The sequence below is a fragment of the Lygodium microphyllum genome, chromosome 7, assembly GCF_053477565.2.
Source record: "Lygodium microphyllum isolate KBCC chromosome 7, Lygodium_microphyllum_v1.1.10, whole genome shotgun sequence".
NCBI classification, from domain to species: Eukaryota; Viridiplantae; Streptophyta; class Polypodiopsida; order Schizaeales; family Lygodiaceae; genus Lygodium; species Lygodium microphyllum.
The window spans coordinates 27,125,426-27,136,172 of NC_141141.1; the positions used below are offsets into that span (position 1 = coordinate 27,125,426).

The 10,747-nt window shown below is 39.9% G+C and overlaps 1 protein-coding gene across 7 annotated transcripts; it reads right to left on the minus strand.

Moving 5' to 3' along the window:
* Positions 1–7,265: 7,265 nt before the first annotated feature.
* LOC148033293 (uncharacterized) lies at positions 7,266–9,896 on the minus strand. Of its 7 annotated transcripts, XR_015691284.1 has the most exons (6): positions 9,566–9,894; positions 9,255–9,354; positions 9,102–9,178; positions 8,113–8,228; positions 7,618–7,695; positions 7,499–7,543 (listed from the first exon to the last, which is right to left on the minus strand). XR_015691284.1 is itself a non-coding variant. In XM_087681199.1 (5 exons), exons 1-4 carry the CDS (start codon positions 9,813–9,815, stop codon positions 7,622–7,624), a joined length of 501 nt encoding a protein of 166 aa, XP_087537325.1. In that variant the 5' UTR covers positions 9,816–9,891; the 3' UTR covers positions 7,266–7,543; positions 7,618–7,621. The 7 variants fall into 7 exon arrangements, 3 of the variants coding, with proteins under 3 accessions (XP_087537325.1, XP_087537323.1, XP_087537324.1); XM_087681199.1 differs by lacking the exon at positions 8,113–8,228 and having other exon boundaries at positions 7,266–7,543; positions 9,566–9,891; XR_015691283.1 differs by having other exon boundaries at positions 7,473–7,543; positions 7,618–8,228.
* Positions 9,897–10,747: the final 851 nt, after the last annotated feature.

Below are 10,747 nucleotides of genomic sequence, written 5' to 3' on the forward strand. Positions count from 1 at the left end.
CATTGTGTACAAGGATGTACTTCAGAAGATGCAATAAGGTGCATTGCTTTTTTACAGAGATGCATACAGAGATGAATTGTTTGGAGGGTGGAATGATATGATTGCATTTTTACAAAGATGTATCTGAATTTTAATAGCTTTGTAGTCCCTGCTTGGCGTATATGTGAAATGGCCTTTGTGCTATATTGGGTTGGCATATACTCGGTGGTAATTGAGTATATATTTCCTACACTTTATATAAGTGTTTGCTTGACTTTTGCAGATGCCTACTCTAAGTTGGGGTTATTATCTAGCTTTTGAGTATCAGAAGGAACTACAGTGTATCTTGCGCGCAATGACAACGCATGATATTATAAGAAGAATGCTTGCAAGGGTCATTAAGTGTTTATATGATAATGTCAATATAGAGATTTTACTTCTAGTTTTTATTGAGGTGGTCCATTGTGGGTATACTCAATGTTTTCAAGTGCATATGGGTGAAGCTAAGCAGGAAAAGAGGTTTTGACGATCTCACACTACTAGAATACCGAGGGGGTGACCGGCGTTTGATTTAAGGACCTCAGTTGTTTTGTGATGCTACATCAAGCTATGACAATGCATGCCGAGTGGTTTAAAAATGTTAAGCCAGGTTTTGTTATTCCAACGTTAAGTAATCTTTGTCAATTATTAGATGTATTCACATTTACATTGTGGGCTTTTAAAATTTTAGGTACAAGAAAGAGAGAAAAGACTATCATGTCCCCTGTACCATCACCGGGATGAAGAGTGGCAATGGGACTTGCTTCACCTGGGCATGCTATTTTGGATAACGGAATTTTTCCCAGTGATTCCTCAAAGAAAAGAAAACTTCATTTTGGTTAGGCCCCATGGGAAGTTTCAACATTTTTGTAGCGTTTGGATGTAGATGAATAGGTGTAATCAAGAAGTGACACTTTGTGGTTTGTTGATACTGGGATTTATGGTACAAAGTTATTAGCTCTGGAGCAAGCTTTGGTTTTGGGCTTTGCTTCACCTGTGTGGATTGTTAATATTGTCGAGAGTTTGTATTTGATGCTTGGATATGCTTAGAATTTGTGGTTCATTTCAGCGTAGCAATGTTATTTCTGATTGTAACATCGAATGATCATGTAGAGCTACTTCTAGCTATTGCGTAGAGCAAGTATGGATGCAATTGCAATATTGGTACATGGTCATTGCATGTATATAAAAGTCGATGTACTCCTAGATGCATGTTTGGCCTTTTGTACATGCGTGTAAGAGAGAGGGAGAGAGGGAGGGAGGGAGAGCGTGAGTGAGTGAGTGGGAATAGAAGAGGGGAGAGGTGTAAAAGGGGTGAGAGATAGAGTAGAGGAGAGGGATAAAAGAGGGGAGGGAGGGAGAGGTGACAAGGGGGGAGGGAGGAAGAGATAGAGGTTGTGGAGGGAGAAGAAAGATAACAAGGGAGGAGGGAGGGAATGAGGATGATAGATGTGAGAAAGAGAGATGGGTAACAAATATACAAGAGAAGAGTCGCAAATGGAGGGGGGGTGAAGATAGGTAGGGAGAGGGAGGAAGAGGCAAAAAATAGTGTGAGAGATTCCGGATAGAGAGAATATAGTAAGCAAGCATACGGTTTCTTGCATTCCAAGATACAAAATATGCATTTTGTATGTCTTTTGTTTATGGTTTGGTGCAATGTTATTTCCAATTGCAACATCCAAGGATCGTATAGAGCTACTTCTAGATATCATGCAAAGTACGTATGGGTAAAGTTTACAAGTTTGGTGCATAAAAGACATTGTATACATATGTGAGTCTCTATACACCTAGATGCAAATGCATATCTATCCTTTTATGAATGTGTTCACGAGAGAGAGAGAGAGAGAGAGAGAGAGAGAGAGAGAGAGAGAGAGAGAGAGAGAGAGAGAGAGAGAGAGAGAGAGAGAGAGAGAGAGAGAGAGAGAGAGAGAGAGAGAGAGAGAGAGAGAGAGAGAGAGAGAGAGAGAGAGAGAGAGAGAGAGAGAGAGAGAGAGAGAGAGAGAGAGAGAGAGAGAGAGAGAGAGAGAGAGTGTGTGTGTGTGTGTATGAAAAGATAGGGAGAGATGTAAAAATTGTGTGGGAGAGGGGTCGCAAACAAAGGAGAGGCATAGACTAGGGGAGGGAGGAATACATTGTGGATATATTCAGCATTTTCAAGTGCACATGGGTGAAGTTGAACATGATAAGAGGTTTTGACGATCTCACATTGATAGAGTACCAAGAGAGTGGGCGATGTATGAATCTAAAGACCCCGATTGTTTTGTGACGATGCATCAATCTATGACAAAGCCTACCGAGTGGTTTGCGAACGTTAGGCCAGGTATTGTTGTTTTAATGCTAAGTAGTCTTTGTTGGTTGTTAGATGTGCTTACATTTACGTTGTGGGCTTCTAAAATTTTAGGTGCAAGAAAGAGAGGAAAGACTATCATGTCCCCTGTACCATCAACAAGACGAAGAGTGGCGATCAGACTTGCTTCGCCTAGCCCTGCTATATCGAAGAGTGAAAAATTTCCCAGTTATTTCTCAAAGAAAAGAAAGATTCATTTTGGTTAGACCCTATGGGAAGTTTTAAAAATTTTGTAACACTTGGATGTAGATGCATAGGCACAATCAAGAAGTGACACTTTGTGGTTTTTTGATACTTGAATTTGTGGTGCAAGGTTATTGGCACAGTCTCTAGAAGAAACTTTGGTTTCACGCTTTGCTTCACCTATGTGGGTTTTTAATACTGAGAGTTTGCATGTAATGCTTGGACAAACTTAAACTTTGTGGTGTGGTTCATACATATTTCATTAGTGATTCGTTTCACTGTAGCAATGTTATTTCTCATTGTAGCATCCAAGGATCATCTAGAGCTACTTCTAATTGTTATGCAGAGCAAGTATGGATATACGTTTACAAGTTTGGTGCATGGTCATTACATGTATATATAAGTCTATGTACTCCTTGATGCAAATGCATATTTGGCCTTTTATACATGTGTGTAAGAGTGAGAGAGAGAGAGAGTGCGAGAGAGGGATGGAGAGAGTGATTGAGTGAGTGAGTGTGGATATAGAGGGGGGAGGTGTAAAAGGGGCGAGAGATAGAGGGGTTGTGAGTAGAGGAGAGTAAAGCATGTGATGTTTTTGTGATAGCATTACCCATTGTGCAATAGGGAAGTGAAGCTGCCATGAGATAGCACGGAAGCTTCACTTTCCTTGCACCTCGCTTCGTGGCAGCAGCGGAGCTAGTGCGAAGCGGGATAGTGTTCCGAATGCTAGTACTTAGAATACACAGAACACATTGCCACATAAAACTAATTTCTCATTGATTATTCCTCAAAAGAATATGAGAATGAACACAATGTTCAATTGCTTGTGGTGGTTAAAGCCACTTTGTTCAATCAATAGAATGCAGATGACACGACTATCACATCATGACCCATGACTCTTTAGATTTTTGTCCCTCTAGCATTTGGTCCATTTGGCACTTTCGCTATCTAGTGCCTAAACATCTAAATCCAATATCGAGTGCGTAGTAGGGATTACCCACAAGATATGATGTAAAAGCATCTTGGAATAAAAGGTAAGGGAAAAGGAGAAAATAAATTTTGGATGGGAAATGGATATTTGAATTTTCTTTTTCACAAAAATAAGGAAGGCAAAAGAGAAGCTAAAAGAAGAGGCATACTTTTAGAAAGACACACTCGACTAAGTTTCTTTTTTTTTTTTAATTCCAAAAAACGAGGGAAAGATTTAAGCATATGGAGCTCCTCCTCTTCCCTCTTCTAAAATAAAGCTTCCTCTTTATGAAAAAAACTATAGATTCTCTTCTGTAGCAATCGTGTCAAGCCCTTGGAGTGCCTTGACCTTCTTGATGCAAGGATTTCGGATCTACAAACCATTTGACAAATTTTGTACACTATGCAGATTCTAATCTCCCAACCATCTCTAGGATATGGCATACTCATGCTAATCTCTCTTTTTGCATGCTTCCAAACATCAATCTTTACATTATTTAAGGTCTATTTACACTATCCTACACCCAAACTCACATGTTATAAGCCTTGCTTTTTTGTATCAAGCCCCAAAAGCCCCGAAAGATCAAAACCATCTCTAATAAAGCCAATGAAATTTGTTGAGCTTGCTATAGCCTTGCTCTACTCGACATAGTAACAAAATTGGATTTTAAGGTCTGTTCATGTGCAGTTGCAAAGATTGTATTAGAAAGACTTAAGATGGCCCCAAAGCATTGTTGAGAGGTTGTACGCGCTTCTATCAACAATGAAGGGATCACTTAAGTAGAGGCTCAACTTGAGGTTGAAGCACAACCTTAAGAAGCCCCAAAACTCATGTAACGCGAAGATATGATACTTGCATATGAACTCAAGGTTGCGGTCATACCCTATAATAACAATGGATGGCCAGATGATAATGATTAGGTTAGGTATAATAATTAAAAGATATATTTGAATCTCTTGGATTTTTCTTAGATTTTTATAACTTTGTTAAATAGTTATGTAGTTGCTCATGTGAATTTCATGATAATTGAAAGAATAATATTCAAATGGTAGCAAAAGGATGAGAATGAGTCCTAATGGACTGCATGATTGGAAGGTCGTATCCTAGGCTCGATAGTATCTTCTCGGTAGAGAGAATTTTCGTACCACTCTATAGAGTAAAGGTTTTGATCTTATTATTATGAAATAAAACAAGGTATTGGTTTTCAAATTGTTTGGTGTATGCTAAAGATTGAGTTTGATTAACCATATTTAAGTGGATAATAAAAAGAAACTATTTTTATGTGTCAAAATAGTGTGATAGCATACTCTACTTAATTAGAGAACTAAAGAAAACCAAATTAAGGAAAGTTGAAGCCTTTAGTCTTAATGATTGAATGCCTATAGTTGGGTGGACCCAATATAAGTTAGGTAACTTTTCAATAGTAGATAGAGATGTTTAGTTCATGACCTTCCCAAATTTAGTAGGATTAGTTAATGGGCTCAACACTATTTTAGGGGGTTAGAGCTGAGGAATTGAGTAACACTCTCCTCCGTCTCTCACCCTCTTTGAACCAAGTGTGATGTTAAGCCTACTCTCAACTTTGATTGATTACAAAGTGATAGTCTTAGGTGGGTGTTAGACTGCTATTAGGGGTGATCTATCCACACTTACCCTATGAAGTAGAACTAGATTTCCATATTCAACTAAGCCCAATGTTTCCTATAGGGAGATTGGGTGGTGTTGTGCATGGACACACATTTTGGTAAACTACTAGAGGACGCCTTCAAGCCTAGTGGAGGAGGCACCTCACAAGTGGTATTAGAGCCAAAGTCTGAAAGTTTAGTCAACGAATAAAAGAAATTAATTAAATAACCATACTTGTTTAAATGAATTGTTATTGATTATTTTGCACTAACTCTAGTGAATACACTATGGTCAGAAAATTGGAGATGAGGAAGCAATATGCTTGTAAGAAAATTTTCCCTTGATGTATCAAGTGGCATTAGGATCACGTAGCTTTCCATAGAGAGAAGTCATATTTGAGATCCTAGAGATGTTGTTCATTCTTGGGAATGTATTGCGACCTCACCTTGAGTCATGGTACAAGTAGTTTTTGGCCACGGGGTAGCCACATACGAGGATTTATGCTGGCTAAAACTTTCTTCTCCATTATGACCTATGGAGGATTCGATGGGGTGAATGATTAAAGATAGTCAAGATATGTATTTTGTTTGCTACTTTTGATGAATGGCTACTACTGGCCATTGATAATGAGGCTATACCCGAGACATTGTGGCCTATTGGCAAGTGTTCTACATAGTACCATCTAAAAGAGTTGCTATAGTGGCAAGAAAGCCTACTTTTGGAACTGGATGTTGAGGCTTTTGCCTAACCATATGACTATAATTTGGAGGTGAAGCAAGAATGCCTACTAAGCACACCGATTCAATCAATTTGTCTTTTTGGATTTAAGAGCATTAGCAGAGAAGAACTGAAGCAAGGTGAAGCAAGAATGCTTACTAAGCACACCAATGTAATAAATCTTTCTTTTTGAACTTTCGAGCATCAAAGAAGAATTGATCGAATCCTTCACCTTGCACTCCCCAGTTAGCTCTAAGTTGCTCCCTACTTGCCTCTACATGCTTCTCCTTAGAGAATAGTCTAAAGTTGCCATCTGCGTGAGAAGTTCTATCTTGGTGCTCAAAACTATCGAGGGATAGTCCCACACCATCTCATGTTCTCTCTAGTCTCACAACGTTACCTAGTGTGAAAAGTGGCTTAAGGACATTGATCATTGTTCTTGTTGTGAAAATGGTATTGTTAGAGTGCATATATGTTTTGATTATTCTATGTTGAAATGATATAAGAATTGAACAAAGACTACAATCACTAGTTCTCTGCTTTTTATCAATATTATATTGTGATAGCTCATGCAATGTTGGCATTTGGAAAGTGCAATTATCAAGTAAGATTTCTCAAATTCATGCCACACTATTGAAATTGAAGCATAAGTTCACATATGTGCTTAAACTTGAAGGTTTTACATAGTCCAATGATCTCTATCTAAAGGTTGTGGATGGCTTTGCCATCCTTAGTACATACTGTCAAAATTTCAGGTTAAGCACGCACTAAATTGAGGCCATCATACTTGTATTATGTAGCATGTGCGCTTGATTATTTTTTTAATGTCTCAACTATACATTACATGGTGCAATGGTATGATAGCCATCCTCATCAAACATTGTTGCTTTTATGATTGAGAGTCTACATGTAAGCATTGGATATTGGTAGAGCATCATTTTTGTGTTATCTCGTAAAGCAGGAAAAGAAGACAAGCTCGTACACACACAGCCAAAACTTGCAATGATGGGTAGAGGGGATTCTCTGATACTCGCATGTTGTTTTCTAATTGTCAAAAGCAAGCCCCATGTCTGATCTGGTGCTCTGTGTGTGTGTGTGTGTGTGTGTGAGCTTGTCTTCTGCAAATACTAAAAATAAACCTGCAAATATTGCTAGCTCAATTCATCAAATTTAAGTGCAGTATACATAAACTTAGTTGGAAACATAAATTGAGGCATGGTAATTAATCCAACAAGTGCAAAAACAATCTGTCAGAGCTTCTTTTCCCATGAGATAGGCTGAGATCATCAAAACAAATCAGCTGGAAGAACGAAGCTATGAATCTGGGAAAGAACAGATCTTCTCAAAATCACTTCAATGGTGTGCCCAATTGGGCTTCAACACAATTTTTATTACACGGATAGGTATCAGAATGACTGCAAAGCAGTTTTTCAGAAAGTTTAATACAGGATGGGGCATCCAACATACAGAAGCAGCTTCTTGATTACAAGATGTAGCCTCAGTGAAGATGCCAAAGCCACTTCTCCAGAACAGTATTCTGATAGACTAAAGTTGATTGCATCCAACAATGATTTCTCTGTGAACACGTAAAAGGCATATCCTTTTATGGGATTCATTTGGAGCATGTACGCTTTGAGCCATAGCAATCCAAGCAAAAAGCTCTGTCATCACGTTCACTGAAGCTGCATCACAATATGATTAGCATGCACACAATATTGTTGACCAGTTAAAGAAGTGTCAAGGAACGGAAACTTACTCCATTAAGGAGCATATGCTACAAAACTTCTCCTGACATCCAGCACACCATCTGTAGCATGAGGGACATATGTTTCTTCTGCACAGGTGGAATGTAAAATTTAAGCCTCACAGCTCAAACACAGTGCAGAAGGCCAACATGGACATCTAAAAATATCTGTGAGCCCACAATTGTAAAACTAAAACTGCCAACAAGAACATTTGCAATCTCAAATTGCAGCACTCTCTCTCTTCTTCAAATAAATGGAAATGACAGCATTGGAAACTAAATAATTCAAAGACCAGAGGTGGGAATCTGTGGCCCCAAAAAATCCACTAAAATTTCAACCCCATAGCTCAAACACACTGCGGATGGCTGACATGAACATCTAAAATAATCTGCGAGCCCAAAATTGTAAAACCAAAGCTGCCGACAAGACAATTTACAATCTGAAATTGCAGCACTCTCTCTCTCCTCTTCAAATAGATGGAAATGATAGCATTAAAAACTTAATACTTTGATGACGAAAGCTGGGAGTCTGTGGACCCATAGATCCACTGGTCCAAGCTTGCCGGCTAACTAATTTCAACCATTTATACCCTGTGTGGCCTCATTTGCAGCAGCAATCCACTCTGAGAATCAAACAACCAATTCACATTCATCATCAGCTTTGTTCTCAGTTTGTGTGCATGCTGAAGTCACAACGCAAATAGGAATAAGACCATAAGATCTCTTTGATTTTGTGGATTCTAATTTTTAAATTATGTATTAAAGCATATATTGCATGCACCATTCATATCAAGATTCAAACTACGTGGTGATGCTCATAGCAGTAACTTAGAAAACAAGAGCCACAAGCAGAAACAGTTATTAACTCATGGTTGCAGAAGTTTCTCATTCTTGTGAGCACAATATACAAATCAAGCCTAATGGATACATGACTAATAGAGGGAGTTTACAAAGATGCTGGCAAACACCTAAAAGGGCGTCACAATTAAGAGTGTCATTGAGTGAAGCTGCACTGGTTCATAAAATCATCTTTACTAAAGCAAGGAAACCTGATTGAGATCTCTGGCTGAGCTACATATGAATGCCCACAATTAAGTGTTCACAGAACACTTTGGACCGTTTCATGGTGCATGATAACCCCAGTATTCCAATCACAAGACGTGGCAAATCCCAAGGCGAAGGCATTGCTGCCAGTCTGTACATCACAACATTCTGCCACCATCAACAGAGTCTGAGAAAACTTGTATCCAAAGCCTTGAATCTCAAGCACACTTATACATGTATGGACAAGAAGACTTAGTTCCTACAATAGAGTAGAGTCCTGCTATAGAGTAAACATAGCAAATTGAATTGTCCCTATAGACTCTGATAAGACCAATTGGAATGACACGTTCCTTCCACTGCCACTCTAACAAGACTAAGTAAAATGGCACCTTCCTTGCACTGCTCCCACAAACAAAAAAGCACAGCAAACAGATATGTGAACAGATAGTAACCTGCAATGAAAACACGCAGAATCATCATCTGGAGCAGCAACAGAATGACTCTCAGCCTCTGAATTAGGCAATACTGGCTGTCCATGGACACTTCCATTAGCAACATGTGCAGGCAGAACTGATGCAGCTGAGGTCGAAGGGTAGCAGGAGCACCTTAGAGCCGGAGCAGCAGCTTGAGGGACAATTTTGGGGCTTGAATTGGCCATCCGCCAAGACAAGCGCAGATCACATCCTAGTTTGCGAAGCGTGGATTCTGAATTGGGGTCCCCCAAAGAAATCCGTTAAAATTGAATTGAAATTGTGCTCCAACAAAGATGAAACATGTCAAATTTGATGTGAGATTGTGCTTCAACAGATATGAAAATTTCAAAAATTGTGCTGCAACAGAGATGAAAATCGATAAATTTGATGTGAAATCGAGCTCCAACAGAGAGACGAATGTGAAAAAAAACACAGGCTCTCACCGTAAATCGAGAATGCATCATCTTTGGATAGTTTTCTGTGATCGGAGCGGTCTGGGCAATTGTCCAAGGTTTGCCGTTTAAACCCTAGCATTTTTGTTTCTGCGAAAGCGTTCTCTGGAATGGGTCTGTCACTAGGTGTGTGACCATGAAAGTAGAGCAAACCACGAATGCAGATACGGTGGACTAGCCAGATGTTCTGCTGCTGCTGCTGCTGGGCGATGGCTGCTCCTAATTTTGCAGCCACTTGCATCTACCAAATGCAGCGACTGCGACGAACAAACAGCACTAATGGGGGAGAATCTGTGAAATTGTAAGTAAAGTAATAGTCCAAGCAGTTTTTTTTAAAAAGCAACATAAGCATAGTTTGTTCTCCAAGTTTTCTAATGCCCTCATTGGTTAGAAAGCATGCAAAGTCGCTTTTGGCTTCAGATTTTGGGATTTTTTGTTTAAAGGTTGCTTTTCACACGTGCAGCTTATTACCAGGGTAGCCTTATCGGCTATTTTTTAATATTCTTGGGGCATCCCTCAAGCCCAAAAGGTTAGCAACCATTTCAAGTTAACCTCTCACCAACAACAAAAAAACACCCACACCCCCCCCCCCCCCCCCCCCCCCCTGTGATAAACCTGCACTCGTTACGCACTCAACACGGCACAGAAAGGTAACACGATATGAGCTCAAGGTATACTCTTGTATTATTCAATCCAAAAGCGGGACAACATAGACACATCCCAGGACTACACCCTCGTGACGCCGCACATAAGAGGGTTCACCACTGGGTATAGGGAATCACACGTAGAGTGGAAACAAGGCAGGGCTTTGAGTCACTACTACTCCCTATATAGGTGCAATCGGTAGCAACGGCATGGTATAGCTACAAAGCCCTTACACTCACCCCCACTTACTGGATTGCTGACCTCAGCAATCTAAGGGTAGCGTTTGTTATTTGACTCATCCGGGGTCTTAACGCAGCTTTTTCTATCAAGCTGGTCAGTGTCTGCCGGTCTAAAGGACCGCGGGGTCTTAACACAGTCTATGCTATCAGACTGGCCAGTGTCTGCCGCACTAGGACATTGGGGCTTCTTATTTATTTGGAGTTGTCTTTTTAGATTGTTGCTACCATGCGGGTCCACCCTCGACTCGATTACATTTGAGGAGTGGGGCACGTTTGGGTCTATGCTTGA

Bases quoted from the DNA above. Each gene is read 5' to 3' on its own strand.
- LOC148033293 (XM_087681197.1), bottom strand. From the start codon at position 9,815: ATGCAAGTGGCTGCAAAATTAGGAGCAGCCATCGCCCAGCAGCAGCAG. The intron at 9,355-9,565 runs GTGAGAGCCTGT...ACCCCAATTCAG, and splicing joins TGATGCATTCTCGATTTACG to AATCCACGCTTCGCAAACTA. The intron at 7,696-9,101 runs GTTACTATCTGT...CCACCTGTGCAG, and splicing joins TCTGCGTGTTTTCATTGCAG to AAGAAACATATGTCCCTCAT.